Source organism: Centruroides sculpturatus, unplaced genomic scaffold, assembly GCF_000671375.1.
Source record: "Centruroides sculpturatus isolate CEXI.00-Female unplaced genomic scaffold, Cexi_2.0 scaffold60, whole genome shotgun sequence".
In the NCBI taxonomy this organism is placed as follows: Eukaryota; Metazoa; Arthropoda; class Arachnida; order Scorpiones; family Buthidae; genus Centruroides; species Centruroides sculpturatus.
Window position 1 is genome coordinate 913800 of NW_019384349.1, and position 22595 is coordinate 936394.

At 29.8% G+C, this 22595-nt stretch overlaps 1 protein-coding gene across 1 annotated transcript in view; it reads left to right on the top strand.

Annotated features, from left to right (window-relative positions):
* Positions 1-19389, top strand: part of LOC111636999 (remodeling and spacing factor 1-like) — a 112500-nt gene extending 93111 nt beyond the window's left edge. Inside the window, exons 12-14 of the mRNA XM_023382406.1 lie at positions 8956-9095; positions 12236-12377; positions 16770-19389. Coding sequence (XP_023238174.1) covers positions 8956-9095; positions 12236-12377; positions 16770-18483 — 1996 coding nt within the window. The 3' untranslated portion in view covers positions 18484-19389. The remainder of the gene's footprint in view (positions 1-8955; positions 9096-12235; positions 12378-16769) is intronic.
* The last annotated feature ends 3206 nt before the right edge of the window (positions 19390-22595 follow it).

Consider the following 22595-nt stretch of genomic DNA (forward strand, 5'->3'; position numbering starts at 1 on the left):
ATATGGCTAGAAATAAATCAAAATAAAGACTTCAGAAAAGTGGCTATGTATTTGTCACATTTTTATTACATGTTTAATGCAGTATACAATTATTTTATGTATGTACTGATTGATTACTGACATTAAATGTTTGAGTAGAAATACACTTACTCAAAAAATAAAATAGTCCAGTGGAAGAAAACCTCAGTATATTTTTAGAAATGTTCAAAATCTCAAAAAAGTTGAATATTTTATATTAAAGTTTAATACCAGATTTCTACAAAAAAAACTGTGCATATGTTTAAACAGTCTATTTTTAACCATCATTTGCAAAAGTTTAATATGCTCTTCTTGCAGTCCTTCAGAATTAATAGAGAGGTTGCAGCCAAAGTTCAAACATTAAACTTGTACGGCAAGCAGAAGTACACATTTGACATTTGAACTTTAAGTAAAACATGTTGTGCCACATGTTCACAATAATATCCCATGAGTCAGTGCACGACATGAACATTGTGCACTGACTCATGGGATATTGTCGAAAAATGGTGGAAACGTTTAATGACGATGAATGTTACCAGCGAAAGAAAATAAACAAATTAAACATTTTTAAAGTATTTATAAGATGTTTAATAACACTAAATAATTATTTTTAATTAGCGTTGTCTCGTACAGTACAATATGACTACCTCATACTTTTGTTGAGGGAAGTAGTGGCTTATGTAAATCCGAAAGCAGCTTGGGAAATTATTTTTAGAAAATTTACAAACATATTATGCTGTTGATGGTAGATGATGCTGTAAAAGAACAAACCTACTCCTACAGAATTATGATAAGCTATTATGAACAGAAATATATGTAAATTCTATAGGCACTTCACATCACTTGCAAAAAAATTGAATAATTAAATAATTTCTGGATTAAAATTGTCTGTTTCTTTACAATATTATTCATAAATGCTGAAATAATCATTATTTTAATAAATTACATCATAATTTTAACCCCAAACATAAAAAATGAAGTTTAAACCGATCTTCTACTCGCCATGCTAGACATAGCAAACGTCATTATCAACCTTCTAGAATTGCCAGATGGCGGCGCTTGATGCCCGACGTTCATGTTTTGGGCTGAAAACATCGGCTGCAACCTCTCTAATATACTTGGCCGTAAGAATGACTGATACAATATCATTATCATTATATGAATTGTTATAAGAAATTGAGAATTCTGTAACTGACTGAATATTCTTAATTTGCTGAGAAATGATATTAACAGCTGTTTTTTCATACTGTCCCTGATTGTTTTTTGCTGACAATAACATAACCTTAAATTTCTTAAGGTATTTTTGTTTTGGTTTTTAAATTATAATACAGTTAGCTCTTTTGATATATTAATAATGCATTTTTTAATATACAGTCATACCTCAACTTATGCTACCCCGACTTACACGAACCCAGAGTTACGCGATTTTCAAATCTTGCCAATTCGTCTTTTGTTTGAGCGCCATGCAACTCTCTTGATTACTCACTTCCCCCACACTATTGTTTGGCTTACATGTTCGGACGTGTCGCGTAGAATCGACACATAGCTACAATTTATTTTGTGTTATTTATTTCTGTGTTTGTTATATCTACGGAGACTTGAGAGACTCTATGTCAGGGGTGGCCAAAACGTGGTGCATTGGACAATTACAAGTGGCGCTTCAGTTAGTTCTGAGCAAAATGCCAGATTTGGCTTTTTTTGCGATTAAGAATATTATATAAAAAAATAAATTTTTATAGTCTGTCTTGGCAAGTTCATTTGTTGCACAATTCGTTACGGTATATTTTGCAGATAAAATGAGTGTTCTCCACATAGTAAATTACAATGTATGCATGTATTTTGAGTCTTGCGATCTTTATTTCCAATCACTTTACAGGCGTATAAATGGCCGAAAACATTTATTGTGATTAAAGTTATTCCAAGCTGATCTCGTTTCAGTGTCAATAATTGTGGTGCAGAGTAATCTTCACCAAACGAGACTCTGGCAGCAATAGNGACACATAGCTACAATTTATTTTGTGTTATTTATTTCTGTGTTTGTTATATCTACGGAGACTTGAGAGACTCTATGTCAGGGGTGGCCAAAACGTGGTGCATTGGACAATTACAAGTGGCGCTTCAGTTAGTTCTGAGCAAAATGCCAGATTTGGCTTTTTTTGCGATTAAGAATATTATATAAAAAAATAAATTTTTATAGTCTGTCTTGGCAAGTTCATTTGTTGCACAATTCGTTACGGTATATTTTGCAGATAAAATGAGTGTTCTCCACATAGTAAATTACAATGTATGCATGTATTTTGAGTCTTGCAATCTTTATTTCTGATCAGTTTACAGGCGTGTAAATGGCCGAAAACATTTATTGTGATTAAAGTTATTCCAAGCTGATCTCATTCTCAGTGTCAATAATTGTGGTGCAGAGTAATCTTCACCAAACGAGACTCTGGCAGCAATAGCACCATCATGAAGCAATCACCCTCTCGTACAGGAGATCATTGTTGACTATTGTAAATTGGTGCTTCAATAAACTGTCATAAATTAATTAATTCAACTGCGTGATTAAGTTATTCCATTTTCTTTTCTAAGCGAAGCAGATTTATTCTTATCTCTATTTATCAACCCCTAACATTGAACGTAAGACTGTATAAAAAGTGTTCGAGTTATATGGCGCATTTGAACTCGTCTGTCAAAAAATTGGCGCATGGTATGCAAAAGGTTGGCCACCCCTGCTCTATGTGGTGATTTCTTGTAACCGTGAACGAATCAAAAGACGAGATAAGATTAACGAGAACATTTATTAGCTTACATACATCCAACTTGGATTTTACACAAATTGTGAAATTATACCCCGACTTACGCGGTTATCGCTCGGTCCCACCTATCATGTAAGTTCGGGGTATTACTGTATTTACTGGCTATAAATAATTTACCTTGTTTTACTATCTTGTGCATTGTTGAACTTGTAGCAGTAATAGTACTATCAGGTTATTTCTCCATTTATTGAATATGCTTTACTTTTGTCTACTGTGTTTTTTTATGTATCTAAAACTTTCTTTTTGCAATCTTCAACTGGATATTTAGCTGCAAGATTAATGTACTTTTTTAATAAAATACTTTTTGAAATTATATTTTTCTATTATTGGTGAATTTTGTATTGTAAATTGGGCATGACAATAAACCACAGAGCTTATAGTGACTACATAGATTTCTATCCATTCATTTTTAGACTTTTAGTTTGGTTAGTTTTGGTCTGTTATCTGTTATTATTTTTTATAAACGTTGTCATTTTGGGATTATTAGAATTTTAATAAATAAATCAAGTTAAAAATAAATTAAAATAAATAAGTTAAAGTTAAAAAAATCGAAAAACAAATTTACACTTAACAGTTATAAATCTATAAAGAATAGAAATAGTTTGAATATCTTCCTTAAATTTGATCAAGCTGAAGCAAAATCATTTTATATGAGGTAGAAGTGAAATAAAAAATTATTTTAAAACATAACCAAAATATGTTATGTTATAATAATTATAGATAAAATAGAATTCTTTTACTATCACTCTAACTTCTGTACATTTATGCAAACCTATGTCAAATCAAGCAGTTACTTTTTGTAAAAAGAAAGTAAAATTTGAAATGTTGTCAATTAATTAAAATCAAAATTTTAAAATAACTTCAAATATAAAAATTTTTCCACTGGGTTATTTTAATTTGGTTTAATAAATGATGCACAAATAGAATAACAAAATGCCAAAATTATTCAACCAGTCAGAGAAATGAACTGTGCTAAATTTCAAGAATTTTGAATATTTTTTATTTTTATAGATTTGATAAACTGCATTACACTAAAAATATTCAATCTATGTCAATTAAGTAGAAATATCTCATTAAATAATATAGTTTTCTGTATGTACTTAATCAATTATTCAAATTTATTATTATTTTACAGTATCTATTGCATTGTTTATTATAATTTGTATTTATTTACGAGTTTAGTAACATTGTATTCTGTTTAATTTTGTTAGGTTTTATTTAAATTTTATAATAAAAAAAGCCTGATAGCAATGTAACCAGCCAAAAATGTTAGCTATTAAATCTTTTTATTTATTGAATCAAGTGTCAGTTATAACTTATTTAAAGTACAAAAATAAAAAACATAGTTTACTGTTTTATTTTTACTTATTGAGTTTCTTTACTTATGTTATATAAAACATTATAATTTCTGAATTTGAGTTGCTAAAGCAACATTTAATAACATTATTCATGTAGGTTTGAAGTGTTTATGCCACTCATAAGAGTGTCATAAATGCTTCAAAGACAGCAATTCAAGGAGGATGATTTCCATCCTGGAAACCTGACATTGCTGGAAACGAAGAAATGATCAGCAGAATACAAGAACAAATCAGAAAGGATTCAAAACAAATAATAGACAATCTGGTTGAATTTTTTTTAACTTTCTCATGGCTCTGTGCCTCCCATAATCAGTAAAGATTTAACATGCAGTGCATCTGCCAGCACATTATCCTAAAGATCTGATGAAGGACCAGTGCAAAAAGTTGGATCCTGGTAGGCAGAGAATTGATTGACATGATCAACCATGATCCTCAGATACTGAACAAGGTGATCAATGGTGACAAAATGTGGTGTTACTTTTATGATCTCCAGAGTAAATGCCAATCTTCCATGTGGAAGTCACCAATGCCCCACAACTGAAGAAATTTAGGCAAGACAAACTGGAAGGGAAGATGATGATAATCGTTTTTCAAAAACCAAGGTTTGATGCATCACAAATTCATTCTTGGAAGGCATATTGATATTGTGAATAAGAAAATATATAGTATGTGAAAATTTTGAAACAGCTATATGATTTTGTATGTTGAAAACAGTCTGCACTGTGTCAAGAAAAGAACTGGGTTCTGTGCTATGATAATGCCTCTGCAAATTGGTCGTTTCTGGTTATGGAATAACTAGCAAACACACCATATTTGTACTTTTACAACTACTTTACTTATTATATCTTGCATCTGCTGACTTTTACCTGTTTCCTAAGATTTTCATCTTAATTGAAAGGTCCAAAGCAGAGGTGGAGAATGCAGAAACACAAGCTACATTATGGTGTGGATGTGGTATGAATGTCGGCAAAAGTGTTTAGCTGCAGACGGAGTCTACTTTGAATGTGGATGGTAGGCTTCATTGCATTGAATAATAAAAATTGTGCAATAAGTTCCATTTATTTTTAACTCTACCTCATACATAATATATATGGAGTGGCATTCCATGCTCTGTCTTTGACATAGAAAGAATACTTACAGCATCAAACTAATTTTATTTTTCAATATAATCTTCCTCAGTTTAATACTTTTTTCCAATAGAACTCTAACATTTCAATTGCTTCCTGGAAAAAAGGTTGTCCAACATCTGAAAAGGTTAACAATACATATCACATCTTCATTGCTTGAAAATTTCTTTCCATGGAGATATTCTTTGAGTTTGGGAAACAGCATGAAACCAATATAGGCTAGATCTGGCAAATAACGTAGATACTTAATCAACTGCTTGAGAAATAGCAGCCATAGCAACATATTATGTGTGAAATGGGGCATAATCCTTATGGAAGAGCATACCTTTAGTCAAATTTCCACATTAATTTTTAATTGTTAATAATATGTTTCTGTTACCATGGATCCTTTCTTTAAATAATCAACTAATATGACCTTCTAGCATCCCAAAAATCAGAAGCCAGAACTTTATCTGCCAACTGTTGAAGTTTGAATTTGTAAAGCATGAAAAAGAAGCACCATGATGCTTCTTTTCCATGCTTTGGGATTTACTTTTTTGGTCATAGTGATGATCCCTCATTTCATCTACAGATACAAATCTATCAATAGAGTTCTGCTTGTTCTCTCTATATTTGTCTGAAAGACACTTTAAATCACAACATGACATTGATCCTGTGATATGGTTAACATTTGAGATACCCATTTTGCAGAAATTTTTTTCATATCAAAATGTTAAAATATATTATAGTTAAATATATATATTAAATATAAATACCAAATAGTTAAAATATCATGTACCATATGATATGGAAATAAAAAAGTGAAAAATTTGAACTATTTCTCACTTTTTTCTTTGATCTTGCATTATTCAACTTTATCAATGTAATTCAATCATGCACTTTATAACATTATTTTGAGTTGTAACAGTCACTGTTAATCCACTTCCATGTTAATTTTCACATGAAGTTCTATCACATTTAAATTCACAACATTATCATTTAATGTAGTTCTACCAAATAGCACAATCACCTAAAGTTTTCTCCATATTCTTGTTAATTTCTCTTGGACTCATATTTTTTTCTGGAGGTATTTAATTACTGCTCTTTGCTCAATGTATTTTATTTTTTCGATGAATATAAAACACACAATTCTTTACACATGTGCCCTGTCAAGTGAGAAGCTTGGCTAGACATGAGCTTTTTCATTGCATGTTGAAACTTGTTTTACTACTACAGTAGAGCATCAATTATCCGAAACAATTCAGGACTGGAGTTGTTCAGATAACTGATCACATAGAAAAGATCAGCAGAATACAAGAACAAATCAGAAAGGATTCAAAACAAATAATAGACAATCTGGTTGAATTTTTTTAACTTTCTCATGGCTCTGTGCCTCCCATAATCAGTAAAGATTTAACATGCAGTGCATCTGCCAGCACATTATCCTAAAGATCTGATGAAGGACCAGTGCAAAAAGTTGGATCCTGGTAGGCAGAGAATTGATTGACATGATCAACCATGATCCTCAGATACTGAACAAGGTGATCAATGGTGACAAAATGTGGTGTTACTTTTATGATCTCCAGAGTAAATGCCAATCTTCCATGTGGAAGTCACCAATGCCCCACAACTGAAGAAATTTAGGCAAGACAAACTGGAAGGGAAGATGATGATAATCGTTTTTCAAAAACCAAGGTTTGATGCATCACAAATTCATTCTTGGAAGGCATATTGATATTGTGAATAAGAAAATATATAGTATGTGAAAATTTTGAAACAGCTATATGATTTTGTATGTTGAAAACAGTCTGCACTGTGTCAAGAAAAGAACTGGGTTCTGTGCTATGATAATGCCTCTGCAAATTGGTCGTTTCTGGTTATGGAATAACTAGCAAACACACCATATTTGTCCTTTTACAACTACTTTACTTATTATATCTTGCATCTGCTGACTTTNTATTGAAAAATATAAAAACAAAAAAAATTATACTTTAGAAGTTAATCTAGTATCAAAAACATTTGATTCAGCATGACACACAGTCCTGAGAAAAAACACTACAGAAAAGTGCCAGTGCTGCCAGCTAAAAAACACACACCAACAAAAAAGATATTGGAGTAGTCCAAGATATAGTCAAAGATTGCAGCGCCACAGCACTAGCGAAAATTTAAATTTGTCGACTGGATTGCTTTCGGATAAACGATGCTCTATTGTATTTATTTTGTTTGTGCAAAATAAAGAAATAATTTTTAATGATACAATATGGTCGTGCCAGTGCTGCCAGCTAAAACACATCATGTGTTTCTTTATGCAGTGCTTGAGAAGTGCTTTACAGCAAACACACTGAAACTGGTTTTTAATTGGCCAACACTGCTTGTGTGACATCATTTCACTACACTCTTGCTGCATAAATAAATGCGGAGATGCACACCAACAAAAATAATATTAAAGTAGCCTAAGATATAGCAAAATATTGCAGTGCCAGAGCACTAGCAGAAATTTGAATTTGCCAACTGGATCACTTTCAGTTAACCAATGTTTTGGTTGATCGGTATTCGGAAATCAGTGCTCTACTGTATATGATATAAATTAAAACTTTGTATAATCACTAAAATTAGTTCAGGAACATAGTATAAAGGTCCATCTTCATATGTTTGGTCTAAATAGCACCAAGTTTTTAAAATATTTATTTTTTCAAAAATGAAGTTATATTAGTTTTTAGAAATTAGTTCATTCATTAATTGTTTTGATTTTAGTAGTTATAAACATAAATTGTACAATTTACAATAATTATCATATTTATTTGATTCTAAGCTGAACTTCAATTTCTCAGCAGGTTTTCATGAAAAATAAAAATACCAGTAGTAAGATTTATTTACAAAGTTCAAAAAATGAGATGTAACAAAGAGTGAAAAATTATGTTAAATGCATAATTTAAAGTAAATCTTAATTGCTGTCACTATCACATTGTGAAAATGATTTATCAGTTGCATTATTATAACTGACTTTTGAATCAGTGTTGACATTTGTCATTTTCCTAAACTAAGTTGTCTTCTATTCCATCCATTGCATTTGTAATGCAGCATTCTTTAAAGGAATGAATTATTATTTCATTGTTAACTTTTTCCAGCTGACAGACACCCATTTTGCAATTTTTGAAGCACATTCCTTCTTTATTTTCCCAGAAGTGGCTAAAGTGTGATTTTTTTTTTTAATGTAACCAATTTTTGTATACTTTTCTTACATAATTCTTAAAAGGCTTATTGATGCAAACTTTGATTGACTGAAGTTGACTTAAGATACTGCCTAGGAAGATCATCAGAGTTAAAACACTTCAATAAGTTAAAAAAATTACAGAATAAATGATCCAATATTATTCTAAGGTAGATTAAAGGATTGTTTCTGGAAAAAACAATCCTGACTAAAAGCTACTGGTCAATTGACAGTGAAATTAGGTCAGGATAGTAGATAAGGTTTAGAATAGGTTTATGATACTTTAAAAATTGTCTTTTTAGGTAAAATTTAGCCATCTTTGAATGCAAGCTGCATCCAATATTTAGAGACATTAAAATGGCAAAAAAAAAGGCTTAGAATTGAATAAATATAGTAAAATTTATAAGGAATATAAAATATTTGTAGTAATATTTGTTATGAATGTTTTACAGTCCATCAGAAACTGAAGTTTCTGCAATTAGTGAAGATTATTTGGAAGAGAGTGATGATTCTACAACCAGAAGAACTCGTAAAAGTATATTTTCTCGTTCTGACAAGCAAAGACGAGGAAGAGCAAAATGTGATGATTCAGGTTAATATTTTAAAATATATATTATATATAATTTAAAGTTATTTTTAATGGTGATAAATTTAGTATATTATATAATTGAGACTTTTCCATAAACTGCTTTGTGTATATATTATTGTTCTGTGTAATTTTTATATAAAATAGTTTAAAATTTTTTAATTAGGCTAATTACTCTGATTGCCTTCAATTAATTAAGGAAAAAATATCAGTAGACTTAGTCTGGAAGGCAGTTTTATTTTTCCTCTAATGGCCTTTATGGGATGCAACTAAGATATTAATGGGAGCAGTATTGCCTGTCTGGATGTGGGATGGTAAGCACTTAAAGTTGATACTTTTGCTCATGCAAAATTGGTCTAGCAGTTTCTTCAAAGAAGTCTTGATGTATTAAATATGGAAATTTAAAATTTATTGGTTAAAAAATTTAACCATTAAGACAACAAAATTGACAACTTATAATATAAATCTGGTCCTACATTATTCTTATGGATTGGTTAAAAGTAAAATTATTATTTGAGAATATTTTTTACACAGAAGGATGTAGGGATTTGAATAAAATTGGTGTATCTTCATTAAATGAAAAGTTTCCTGTGACTATTATCAATACATATAGTTTATTGATAGTTAAGCTTGAGAAATTTTATTGTCTATATGAAATTGCTTGTTAAAGTCTTTGTCTTATTTAGTACTCCTACTTAATGGATCTATAATTAAAATTCCTGTTTTGATGCTTATGTGGAACAAATTATTTATTAGAATGCTTTCAAACTTGTTAAAAAAATTTAAGGGAAAATTATGTACTTGTGAAACACTAAAGGATGTCCCAAAAGTCCTTGACACATTTCTAAAAATTTCTGAAAGAAATTATATGGGATAGGAACATAATGTTTACTGATTTCAAGAACTTATCTATAAAAGTTTTTTGTATAGTTAATAAATATACTTCAATATGTGAATCTTTTATTGTGTAGAGCATGTCAAGTTTGTTTTATTAAGTTACAGCCATGCGACATTTTGGCAATTTGCCTTCTAGGAGGTCTTTTAAGGGCAACTGGCCCCTATTTAGGCATTAAAGACATGGAGAAAACCTGGAAAACTTCACATGGCCAACCTGTCCTGGCAAGGAGCAAACTCATGATTGAACTATCAGTGATCAGAACTGCTTGGCCACTGGTGGGCCTGGGTTAAAAAACACAGCTGGGATCCCAAGATCCCATTTGAGAAACCTTAAATATTATATAATGTGAAATGGGATAGCTAGATAATCAAATTCAAGTAGGCAAGAGCAATCCCAGGAATTTTTCTAGGGTTGTGTTTTGATGAAATGCCTCATCTTTCATTGTTCAGCCATCCCATTGTGCCTGTCTTAACCCATGAGTGTAGAAAAGGTCCTTTTAGTGTTTACAGAGCAAAAAGAGTAGGAAGAAAAAGAAATGCATTTGATGCAATGTTTGACATATAGATGATTATTTAAACTGTATTTAAAGAAATAGCAATTTTATGAATGTTTTAATATATTATATTGCCAAAAGTGAAATTAGTAAATTTTTAACAGATTACATGAATCGGTACATAAGAGATTACAGATGTTTATATTTGTATATGCGCCATTAATAATATGAAATGAGATTTTCATACAAGTTCTTCAAAGAACAACTGTACAGTTATAACTATTCTCACAAAAGTAGAAGTGGAGCTTATGTATCCTATAAATATTCATAAGTTATATAATGTTTATCCATTTATGCAAATGATTCAGGCTTATTAGTGAAAACAAGTTGCTGATTGTGACTTAAAGGAATAATAATTTAAAGCCTTTCACATAAATGTAGGCAAGGAGATAACTCAAAATGTCATATGACATTTACTTATGTAGTATTGTTTCGTACACATTATCTTTTGCATTTTTCTCCAATATTAATGAGAACAAACTAAACCAAAAAAATGAAGGACAAACTAAACCATTTGCTTTAGTTTGACCTTCATATTTTGAACAATATATTGATTTCAAATATAACAATTACTTTAAATTTCTCATTTACAATCTGTCACTGTCATCAAATTTTTCTAACTTGTTAGTTAAATTTACTCAGCATTTAGTTATTTGTTATGGACATTTTATCATTAATATTTTATAAGTCACTAACAGAGGCAAAAGTATTTCAGTGAAACTATGAAAATATGCCAGCAGTTTACAACTATTGTGATTTATTCATTTAATTTTTATAGATAAAATATTTTGTGCTAATTATTAAATTCTCATACATACATACATACATACATACATACATACATACATACATACATATATGAGAATTTAATTATGTATATATATTTTTAATCAAAGTTTTGGTCTCCAATGTTTTTATACATAAATTTTTAATATTTCTAGCAATTATAGTTTTTAATGTTGTTACTTTGAAGTTTATTCTTATGTAGACACATTGGAACAGTGATATTTAGTTTCAGATACCCAGTAATTATGAAAATAAGAATCATTATTTTAGTTTCTATTATAATAATTACTTTTTTACAGTTGTCTTTGTATTATTTCAGATTTAAATTTAAATTAATCATTATGATGATAATAATTAGCTAATTTAAATATGCTGTGGATAAATGACATATTGTTAAAGAAGAATGAAAAAAGATTGCATTATCATAATGTTATGACAGATTTAATAATTTAATTATTATATTTATATATTATTTGAAAATGAAATTTATTTATAAAATTATGTGAAGGATAGATTCTGATTCAAGAAAATTTATATTTATTCTCAGCTATTATATTTAATAGTAGTATACTTCTATAATTTGTAAATAATATAACAACAGTGTATTAGTTACAGTAAATTTTTGTTATGCAAGATAGTATTTCTGATGATTTTATATTGAATTTATTTATTTTTTTTCTAATGATTTAACATTTATAAATGATTGATTTTACTATCAGTTTCAATAATGCCAAATTAATGAAATAACAAAGATTTATTGTATAATAAAAATATCAGAAATATCCAAAATAAAATATGTAAAACTATAATAATTAAAAAAAACAATTTATTTTTTAAAATATATTTAAAAAAAGTTAGTTAATGAATTAGATAATTAAGAGAAGTTTAATTATATGATGATTGTTTTAGATGAAGATTGGGAGAGTGAATTAAGTGAAGAATATCGCCATTCAACAAGACGAGCAGCTCAGAAAAAGATTAATTATAAGGAAGTTTCTTCTGATGAAGAAGAAGGAAATTGGGGAAGTGGGAAAAGGTGGCCTCCTAAACAGTGAGATATATAAATTAGTTAATGTCAATGCAGTTTGGGTTTTTCTTTACATCATATTGTGTAAAGAAAAAAGCCTTTCTTATACAGTAGATTCCGGTTAATAGGACCATCGGTTAATTGAGCAGCCATTTATTTGAGACAAATTTAAAAAATAAATTGAGAAAATAATGAGAATATTTACTTTGGTTTTTTTGGAACACCATTTCATTTAATTGGCACAGACTTCAAGTATTCCTCATCCACTTACATGTACAACCCTAATAGACAAGAGGTTTAGTTTTGCTTACTGCCTCATTTCTAGAAATCTCAACTGGTCAAATGCCTAGAGGAATGACTCACCACTAATTCCAGTGACCCTGATACAGTCCCTTTATATAATGAACAATTTCAAACTACTTATAGCTTCAGTTTGGTGTGGTTGTTGGATGAAAGTATAAAGATTGTGTTGTGATTTAGTGCTGTGATATTTTACAATTATATTTTTTATTTTATAAAATTTGAAAAGCTCATTAAATGTCAGGTAAATAGTTGTCATTAGCTCAGAAATCTGCTGAATACCAATCATTATTATCTAGCAGATATTACTGGAATACAAAAATCATCTATTTCATACTTGTTCATCATCGAAAAAGTGAGAGATGAGTGTATGTGTATTAGAAAATGGCAAACCTCCCTAAAAGGAAATGTAAAGATCCTGATAGTGACAATGCCCTAAATCAATGGTTCTCTGTTAAAATTGAATTAAGAATGCATGTTAATGGACCAATGCTGAAAAAGATGTCAGGAAAGTTAACTAAAATGCTGGATTGTAATGATTTTAAAGTGACCGATGGTTGGTGGTCTTGATGGAAAAGTAGATATGGGATTAAATTTAAGAAAGCGCACAATAAAAAAAGAGTGTTGATGTTAAGAGTGCAGAAGAGTGGATAATTGAGATACTAATCACTTTACTTCAGGAATTTTTTGCAAGTAACATTTACAATGTGGGTGAATGTTACAGGTCTTGTTTTATGTCTTGTCCTAATGTTTTTCTATACTACAATCACAATACTCCTGTCAATCAGAAAGAAGGTGATGGATTAGATGTCATAGATTATTATAACATGAAAGGAGATGACAGAAAGCAGCTCTTAGTTATTGCTAAAAGTGCTAAGTCTGGATGCTTTAAAGGACTACAGCATTAATGCTTGACTGGAAATGATCTTTCCGGTTGAGTCCAGGCTTATAATAGTGCACGGATGACATGGAAAATTTTTAAAGAATGGTTAAAATGATAGGATGTGAAATTTCAGAAGTTGAGATCAGTTCTGTTGGTTCTTGACAATTGTGCTATACAACTGAGATGTTTAGATCTGAAAAACATCTATTTGAAATTTCTGCCTTTAAACACAATGTCCTTAGTATACCCAATGGATATGTGAATAATTATAAAACACTGTACTGTTAGAAAGTTGGTGTATCACATATTAGGAGCAATTGAAAAAATATTCTGATATCTTCCATAGCCAAGGAAGCAAATACAAAATTAGTCTTCTCCAAGCAATAGTTTATTTCAGATAGTTGGTGAAAAATAAACACTAATGACAAATGATAAATAAGCACTAATAAAAACAATGACAAAAAATGTTTTTGTCATTTTAAAAATTTGGATTTGGAGCTTTTAGAAACAGTCAATGCTGAATGTGATGTCATTCCAGAACTTCAAAAAGTTAGAAACTTTGAAGACTTTGAAGGTATAGATAATTATGTTGAATGTTACAATGAGTATGGAAATTTTGAAGATGAAATCATTGAAAACATTTTGGTAACAAAAAAGAAAATAATAATGAAGAAAGTGGCAAAAGTAGTGAAGATGACTCAACTAAATCAGAGTGGAAGACTACATAATGCCAGAAAATTCATTAATGGCTAGTGAAGAAATTTTATGCAAAAAAAGAAAATGAAGGCAGATTATTATCTGTATTAACTTAGAATCAAGCAAAAGAACAAGGCAAATTACAAAGGAAAAAATTCATTGATGATTATCAGGAACTAGAAAATAGAGAGTAAGTATCTTTTCTCAGACAGATTTAGATATTGACTATTTTATAGAATTGCTATTTTTAAAGTCTTTTTTTCCTATGATTTTTAGTAGGTAAACAGGAAGAATTCAAGAACAAGAGCTATGTCCTTATAAATGAATCATTGTGAAGAATATTTAAATAGTACTGTATTTGTCTGTAATTTGTCTATATTATTTTCTGGTAATTTATTCTTTAACTTAAAGAAATAAATAATTTGTTGCTCAATGAGGTGTTTTTCTTGTTTATATCTTTCTTACCTATCTGCATGATGCTTTGTATAGTTGGGGCAGCACTTAATTGATCCAAAATGCACTCATCCCAATCTGTTCCAATTGACCGGAATCCATTGTATTTTTTCTTAAAATATAATGTACTATAGTTAACTGCGTTTATTGAAAAAATTTTTAGTATAATAATAAATCTTAATAATTTAATAACTTTATGTTAGTAGTTTTAAAAACTTCCTGGAATTCAATTTTATTATAGACTGTACATTTGGCAGGAACACTTATGCAGTATTTCTCTCAAATTGATTTCCTTTATTTGATACATACCTTTACCAGCTGTTTTACAGTTCTTGGAAGAAATTTTTCTCTACTTTTTAAAATAGTTATTTCTGCCCAAGTAATTTTGTTGGCATTCTTGAAATGTCTTCCTTTCAAAACTTGTCTGGGAAAACAGGTAAAAATTGTATAGTGCCAAATTAGGAGAATAAGGTAGATGTTCCAGTACTGTTACATTATGATGCTTTGGAAAACTACTGCTTTATGAACAGGACTCGTGTACCAAACATTGATGTAGAAAAGAAATTACAAATTATTTTCATTGGAAAATTCTAACGGAAATGCAAACTTTTAGTACAATTTCTTCGACACACTGCTTTCTGTTACTTCTCTGGCAATATTTGTCTGATTATTTGAAGTTGATAGCTGGCCTGAATAGGGATCAGGATGATCCCTATTCAGGCCTGCTGTCATCCTTAGTACTTTTATGGCTCTCAAAGAAATGCTTATGTCAATTAAATACTAGGCTTTTCTTTATTGTAAATTTATTTTATGCCTGTTGAAGTATTAAAAGTGTCTAATGATAATTTATTTAGCCAAAAATTTTGTTTGTTCTTGCTTGTTTATACTCATTTTTGAAATGCAATGAAAACTATATTGTGCTATATGTAAAATGGCACAAAACTAACTTTACATGCTTTATCACAAAATGAATACTTTGTTACGTACATAAGATCTGTTGTTAAGTAATTTTGTAACAAATTCAATAATTCTGTCATTTTAAACATGTTATTAGTACTATTCCAGGAACTTTTTGAAGCTACTCATATTTTTGTTAGATATTTTTAGCTATTAAAGAAAATATTTAATTAAATAAATTATAGCTGAAAATATACAATTTTTTAACATCTAAAAATTCTTCCTTTATTACCATTTAGTCAACATAGTAAACTTTATCTTTAACAGGATTTTGTATATATATGTACACAACAAAAAGATAGTCAGTCATCATTTTTTAAACTGACATAGGAAAATAAGATTAATAAAACATGTGCTAGTTCTTTAAAAAACATTTTATATGAAAAAAAATATTAAGAAATTTATGGAATAACATCATAGATAGCTTAATCATCTGGATGTACTATATTAGTTGCAGTCATCCATCATTTTAATTTTTTTTGCTGAATATAGTAGTTTAAAAAATTGGTTAGCACATTAAAATAAGTCATATTTTTCAATTTTTATTGAAATACAAATTTTATCAAAAAATTATGATAAAATATAAGGTTTACATTTTCATCTTTATTTAAACTTAAGTTAATAAATACATTAAAGATCTTCTTCAGTCATATATAAATTTAGAATAAAACAATGGTATGAATTATTATATATAACAATAGAATGAAATTCAGATTTTGATGATGATAAGACAATCAATTGTTTTTTAAAATCTTGTACTATTACCTTAAATAATTGTTTTATTATGTAATAAAATATTCAAAAACACTAATTTTTTTTATAATTGCATTGCGAAAAAATTATTTTGTAATCTAAATTAACAAATAATTAAAAAATGTATAATTTGAAATAATTTCAATAAATATTTAGAGATTTTTCAATTTAGTTAAAGTTAAAAGTAGTAGTAAGTTAGTGTACACATTTAAAAGTTTATCCGAAAGTTAAAAACTTTTTTATAAGTTGTTAAAAATAATTAAATTACATTTACAAATATTTTGAAAAGAAAATCAATTTTTATCCAGGTTTTGATTTTATTATCAGGTCTGTCATAGTGAAAATTCAATTTTTAACATTTATTTTAATTTCAGGGGAAAGCGTCAATGGAAGTCAGATTCAGAAAGTTACCATGAAGATGAGGATGAAATGGATGCCTGGAAGAAAAAGAAAACTTTTAGAAAGAAACTAGAGACATCAGATAGTTCTGAATTTGAAAGCGAAGAAAGTAGTTATGAGAGTGCTGATACAGAAAATGATAAGAGGAAAAAGGAAAAATATAATAGAATCATTAGAGCTGAAGACGCTGAAGAAAGACCAAGGAAGACAGCAGAAAGAAGTGAAAGAAATTCTTCTAAAATTCATCCTAGAAGAATGAAAACCACTAAATCTATTCTTGAATCTGACAGTGATGAGAAACCACCTAAACGAAAGAAATTTAAAATAAGTGATGATGAAGATGAAGATGAAAGTGATGATGATGATGACGATGATGATAGTGACAGTGATAGTGCTAATGAAGAGGATGATGAGGAGGAAGAAACTGAAGATGAAGAACAAGGAAAATCACATGCAAAAAAACAATCTATGCTTCATCCAAATACAGAAGAAGAAAATGTGAACACAAATGCATCGTTAGATGCATCAAAATTACATAATTCAGATAATAATTTTAAATCTTCAAAGCCTTCCTTAGAATCTGTAAATGATAATTCAGTGTCTCCTAAAGAAGCCTCTTTTCATCAGCGATCAGTTATAACTTCTGTTGGTATGGTAAAAGAAGATTCTTTGACACCAAAAATTCAAGAATTACCCAATAATCAGAGACGTGAAATGTATATGCATGGTGAGGAAAAACTTCCCTATCCATCAGGTTCACAACCAAGAAGTGAGGAGAATTTGCCTGCAGCCAAAGATATTCAGACTGTAGAGCAGGAGCAAATACTTCCTAATGCAGATCGTCCAGAAGAAAGAGAGTTTAGGCAAGCATCTGATAACCACAGGCCTCCAGGTTTTCGTTATCAACAAAATCCAGAAAATAGAACTTATGGTGATCCTTACACGGAATGCATAACTCCATTAGAGGAATATTCTTCTCGGCCCAGCCCATTAAAACCATCTCTTGTAGAAACTTATCCACATTCATCCAGTCCATCAAAATTAACACCACTAGATTCATATTCACAGTCATCGAGTCCCTCGGGTCTGATGCCTTTAGATCTGTATACACGTTCACGATCATTTGAAAAGCAAGCTACTTATCCTCAACAGCCCACACCACCTCACTCACAGCCCATGGGACATTCACCAGTTTCTAATTCAAATAGAGAGTATGGTCCTGGATATATTCCTGGAGAACGTTATCGACCCCAAGGATCAGTATCCTATGGCCAAGGACCATACCATCCACAGAATTATAGCAGGACATCACACCATTCACCGCCACCTTCCTCTAGTCCATATCCTCCCCAACAAGGATCACCTTCAGTAACTGGTCAACCAAGTCCTGCTTCACAGGGAATGTATCGTACATTTATTGGCCCTTATCCATCTCATTCCCCAGATTATTATAATAATCAAGGTTATTATTCGCCTCATGGTGAGCACAGTGGTCCTCCTCCTGCTTATCCTCCAAATTATCCTATTCCTCCACAACAGGGTGCACCATACCCTTACTATAATCATCCCGGGCAACAGTCAAATGGTGGTTTCATGATTGACAGTATACTAAGGTCCCGAAATCCAGAAACTGAGGATGACGACCTAACGGGAGTAACGGATATTGTTTCTTACATTACTCAGGAGTGATTTATAGGCAGTTATTACTTGATCAGCACAAACCATTCTTAAAAATAAAGAGCCTTATTATGGTGATGCTTCCTACACTTCATCTCCAGCAGCACGCTGGATGGCTGCATTGTTGCATCCATGCTTTTGTGATGATAGCATTTGAACGAAGAGGGACATTTAAACAATGCATGTGTTTTATATAATCATCATCATTTTTGTGCTTCGACGACCACTTCTGCCATCCCCAATTTTGCTCTTAATATATTTCCACAGGATTGTGTGCTTTGTACAGAAAAAAACCTGCAAAATATATGTCGGTGCTAATTGTGAATAATGGTGTGTAATTTTTATGTTGCCTTATGTAGATGCACTAAATAATTTATGGACAAAGTTTTTTGCATCTATGTAATGTGTCATATAAAACTTGCATCTGTGACTGTCTGTATCCATATGAGTTGATAAAACAAACAGAAAATATACCATGCATGCATCTTGCTGGTGCCTACGATTCCCTCTCGACAGCACATGTTAAACGATGTTAATTGAGAAATGAGTTGTAAAAAGTGATAATTCAGAAGCCCTGGAGGGGTTTTCTATTCTATAATAGATGTACAGATATAATAGTTGATCAAACACAAATCATGACTATTCAAGAGTTATATAATTAAGAAGGCAAGATTGAGAGTTGCAAGGATCAGGCAACAGAGCAATGTAACAGAAAAAAATGTAAAAATTGTATATTTTGTTAAACTTCCTTGCGTCTGACTGAATAGTTATTGTTGGGATTTTAGTATAACTATTTTATACTTTGGTGTGTCAAGTGATGTGATCAAAATTTCTAGCATTGATGAATTTTAAATATAGATATATAGAAACTACATGTCAACTAATTTAGGTGGATATGTATTATTATTATTATTATAAATATTATTANAGAGTTAAAAGAGTAAAATCTACAGAGGCTTAATATGAAGCTAAAATTAGTAATACAGTAATACCCCGAACTTACGCGATAGGTGGGACCGAGTGATAACCGCGTAAGTCGGGGTATAATTTTGCATATAAATACACAAAAACAAAATAATTTTTAAACAGAGTATTGCTCTTTTAATAGTGATCCAAATAGTTCATATATTGCACTCTCGTTAGTGTATGCAATCCGTGTTGGATTTTACATGTGAAATATAAATGCGTTTACATTCTGATATCCTACTAACTGATTGTCTATAATTATAGTGATATGTCTTAGACAATTAGTAAAATACGTTGTGAACCCCATTACTCCTTCAGTCGTACAGTATAAATGCCGGGCGCAATGCTCTTACACGAATCAAGTCTTTGTTACATGAAAGAATGTGTACAAAATGGTGTGAAAGCTCATCCATATATTTGTCATTTGAGTGGCAGCCTTGTAATAAAAGTATTTACTATTCCTGTGTCCTAAGTGTAAAACTATATTATCAAAAAAAGAGGAAAAAAAAGTTATCCCAGAATTTACAGATTTAAAAATATATCCTACAATATTGATTGAAACAGAAAGTTTATATTTTGTTACAAATTTGTAATTTTTATTTAGGCCAATTATTTATGAAAGTTTTTGTTTTTTACTAGACAGAGAGGGAAACAGTCTGCTGGAACATCATGTAAAAGAAATTATGTTTCATTAAAATTGCAAAAAAAAAAAAATAATAATAATAATAATAAAGGCACAACTACAAGATTTTCTTCCATACTCATTAAGAAAATGCATGTCACAGTAATCTATGAAAAATCTTAAGAGTAAAATGTACATTTAGTTTATTATTGAAAATATTTGCATAAATTTTCAAGTGGTATTTACAAAATTATTCTGTGAATATGATTTTTATTAGTGCAATAATTTTTAATGCTGATTAATTAGCATTTAATGCAATTAGATATCCTGAATGAATTAATCAGACTGTGGAATAATTCTAAATCTATTGAGATTGTTTAACAGAACTTTTGAAAAAAAAAATTATATATACAAAATAGAATATTTTATTATCTTTGCCATCTATATATTACAAATAAAGTAACTCATCACTGCTAACATTTGAGTGTTCATTTGACCATTATCAATATACAGGATCTTGAAAGTACATTAAAATACTCAAATTTATTTTTATTTTCTCGAGAGAATAATACGTTTGATACGGAAATCAAAGTGACTTTGTTATCTGTCTCTCCATTTCAAAAGAAAAAGAAATTATGGCAATGTTGAAACACGTGAATTTACTGATGTACTTCTTAAATTATTTAAATTAATATTGGTAACCTTTTTGTTCCAATAATCAGTATATTTGATGATGATAAAAGTGATTTCCAAAAATATTGTCTACTGTTTAATAGTTTTGTTTGATACTGAAAATTATTTCCAAGATAGTGGTAGAAAAATATTCATATTCAATATAGTGAATATGGTTTAATTATCAATAGTATCCGATTCTAAAATGGCCGAAATTCTTGTCAAAATGGAAAGTAAATTATGAATTTTCAGTCCGTTTTATTTATTTTATGTGAATATAAAAGAACATAGCCGAATTGTAACGGATGTTTTAAAAATTTAAGATCTTAGCGGTTTTTTTCTTCTATTGAGAAAATCGTATAATTTTTAATAAAAATATGTGAACGATTTATTGAAATTCTTTTTTTTCTTATATACTGTGGTTACTAGAATTTTTAATATTTTCCTGCAGTTCAGTATCGGGATTAACGAACTAAAATGCTTAAATTTGAATATGCTAAATCACTTTTTCGTTTTTCTAAAATTTAATGTTTGATCCAATAAATAGGAAAACTTTTATTGTTTCTTTCAAATTACATTGCCAATAAATATTGTAATTTGACTCTTAAGTTATAAGAATATCATACGTAAAGATGATGTCCATTCTAAATAGCATATTGCAGCGATAGCCGAATTTCGGCGTGGTCATTCATGTTCAAGTATCAATTCTTTCACATCTTTTGTATATTTTGAACTTGAGAACTAGAATAACTTTGCAAGTTTTAGATATAAAAATTTGTAATTACATCTTTATAGTGCCGTTAGCAAATTTTCTGATACTTCATTTTTTAATCAACGGGCAGAGCCGTAACTAGCCATTCCTGTGCCCTGTGCAAGAATTTGCATTTAGGTCCCTTAATTTATTTGGTTTTGGGAAAATAATAAAACAAATACATTACAATAGATTTTTAATAAGATTTATTTTAATTGAATTTTTCTGGCTTTCATTTCAGCAAATTCATTAATTACACCTTCATAATATTTTTGACAATGTTGCATTCTATTGAAATAATAGAAATATTGGATAATCGTTCTTGTCCGATAGTTGATGTTAAATAATTTTTTATTAAGTTTAACTTGCTAAAACTTCTCTCGCACGAAGCAATAGAAACGGGAAGAGTTAGAAATATTCGAAGAGCGACATTGATATTTGGGTAAGACTCAATTAAACCAAAATCATAAAGATCCTGTAGAATATTAAGCGGAGATACAGTTTTTATATTTTGTATGATAGTCGTTACTGTAAAACTAAAACTTTCAATTTCACTTGTGAATTCGTACTTTTTTAAATCTTTGCTATATTTAATAGCGAGATCCGCAGCCGATTTTTTAAAATCAGCAACACTCGTGTATTGTAAAGACGAACCACAGAAAGCAAAAATCGTTACAGATTGTCTTCATTTTTTCATAACACCAATCTATTTGACACAATAGTGTGTCAAGAACACTGTAAATTTGTAATTTAAATAATTTTTCGGGTGTCAAGTTACTTCCTTCAGTTGGTGTTTTATCTATTTCCATTATCTTAACTCTTTTTTTTCGTTTATTAAGAAATTCCTTTTCTATACAAAAAGTATAGAAAGTATGGTTTGTGTTAAGAATATGATCAATAATAGCATCTGTTAATATTGTTGGCCATAAAGCTATATCATTTATTATTTCCATGTATCTATATATAGCGAAGCGTTTTTCTGGACTATTTCTATCTTCTGTGTTTTCGCAATCCCTTTTTCTCAGTAGCATTTTAAAGACTGCAAGAGCCCCTTCGGGGCCCTACACGCCCGCATAGTTCGCTTACCGCTTAATCCGTCGTTCAGGTATACAC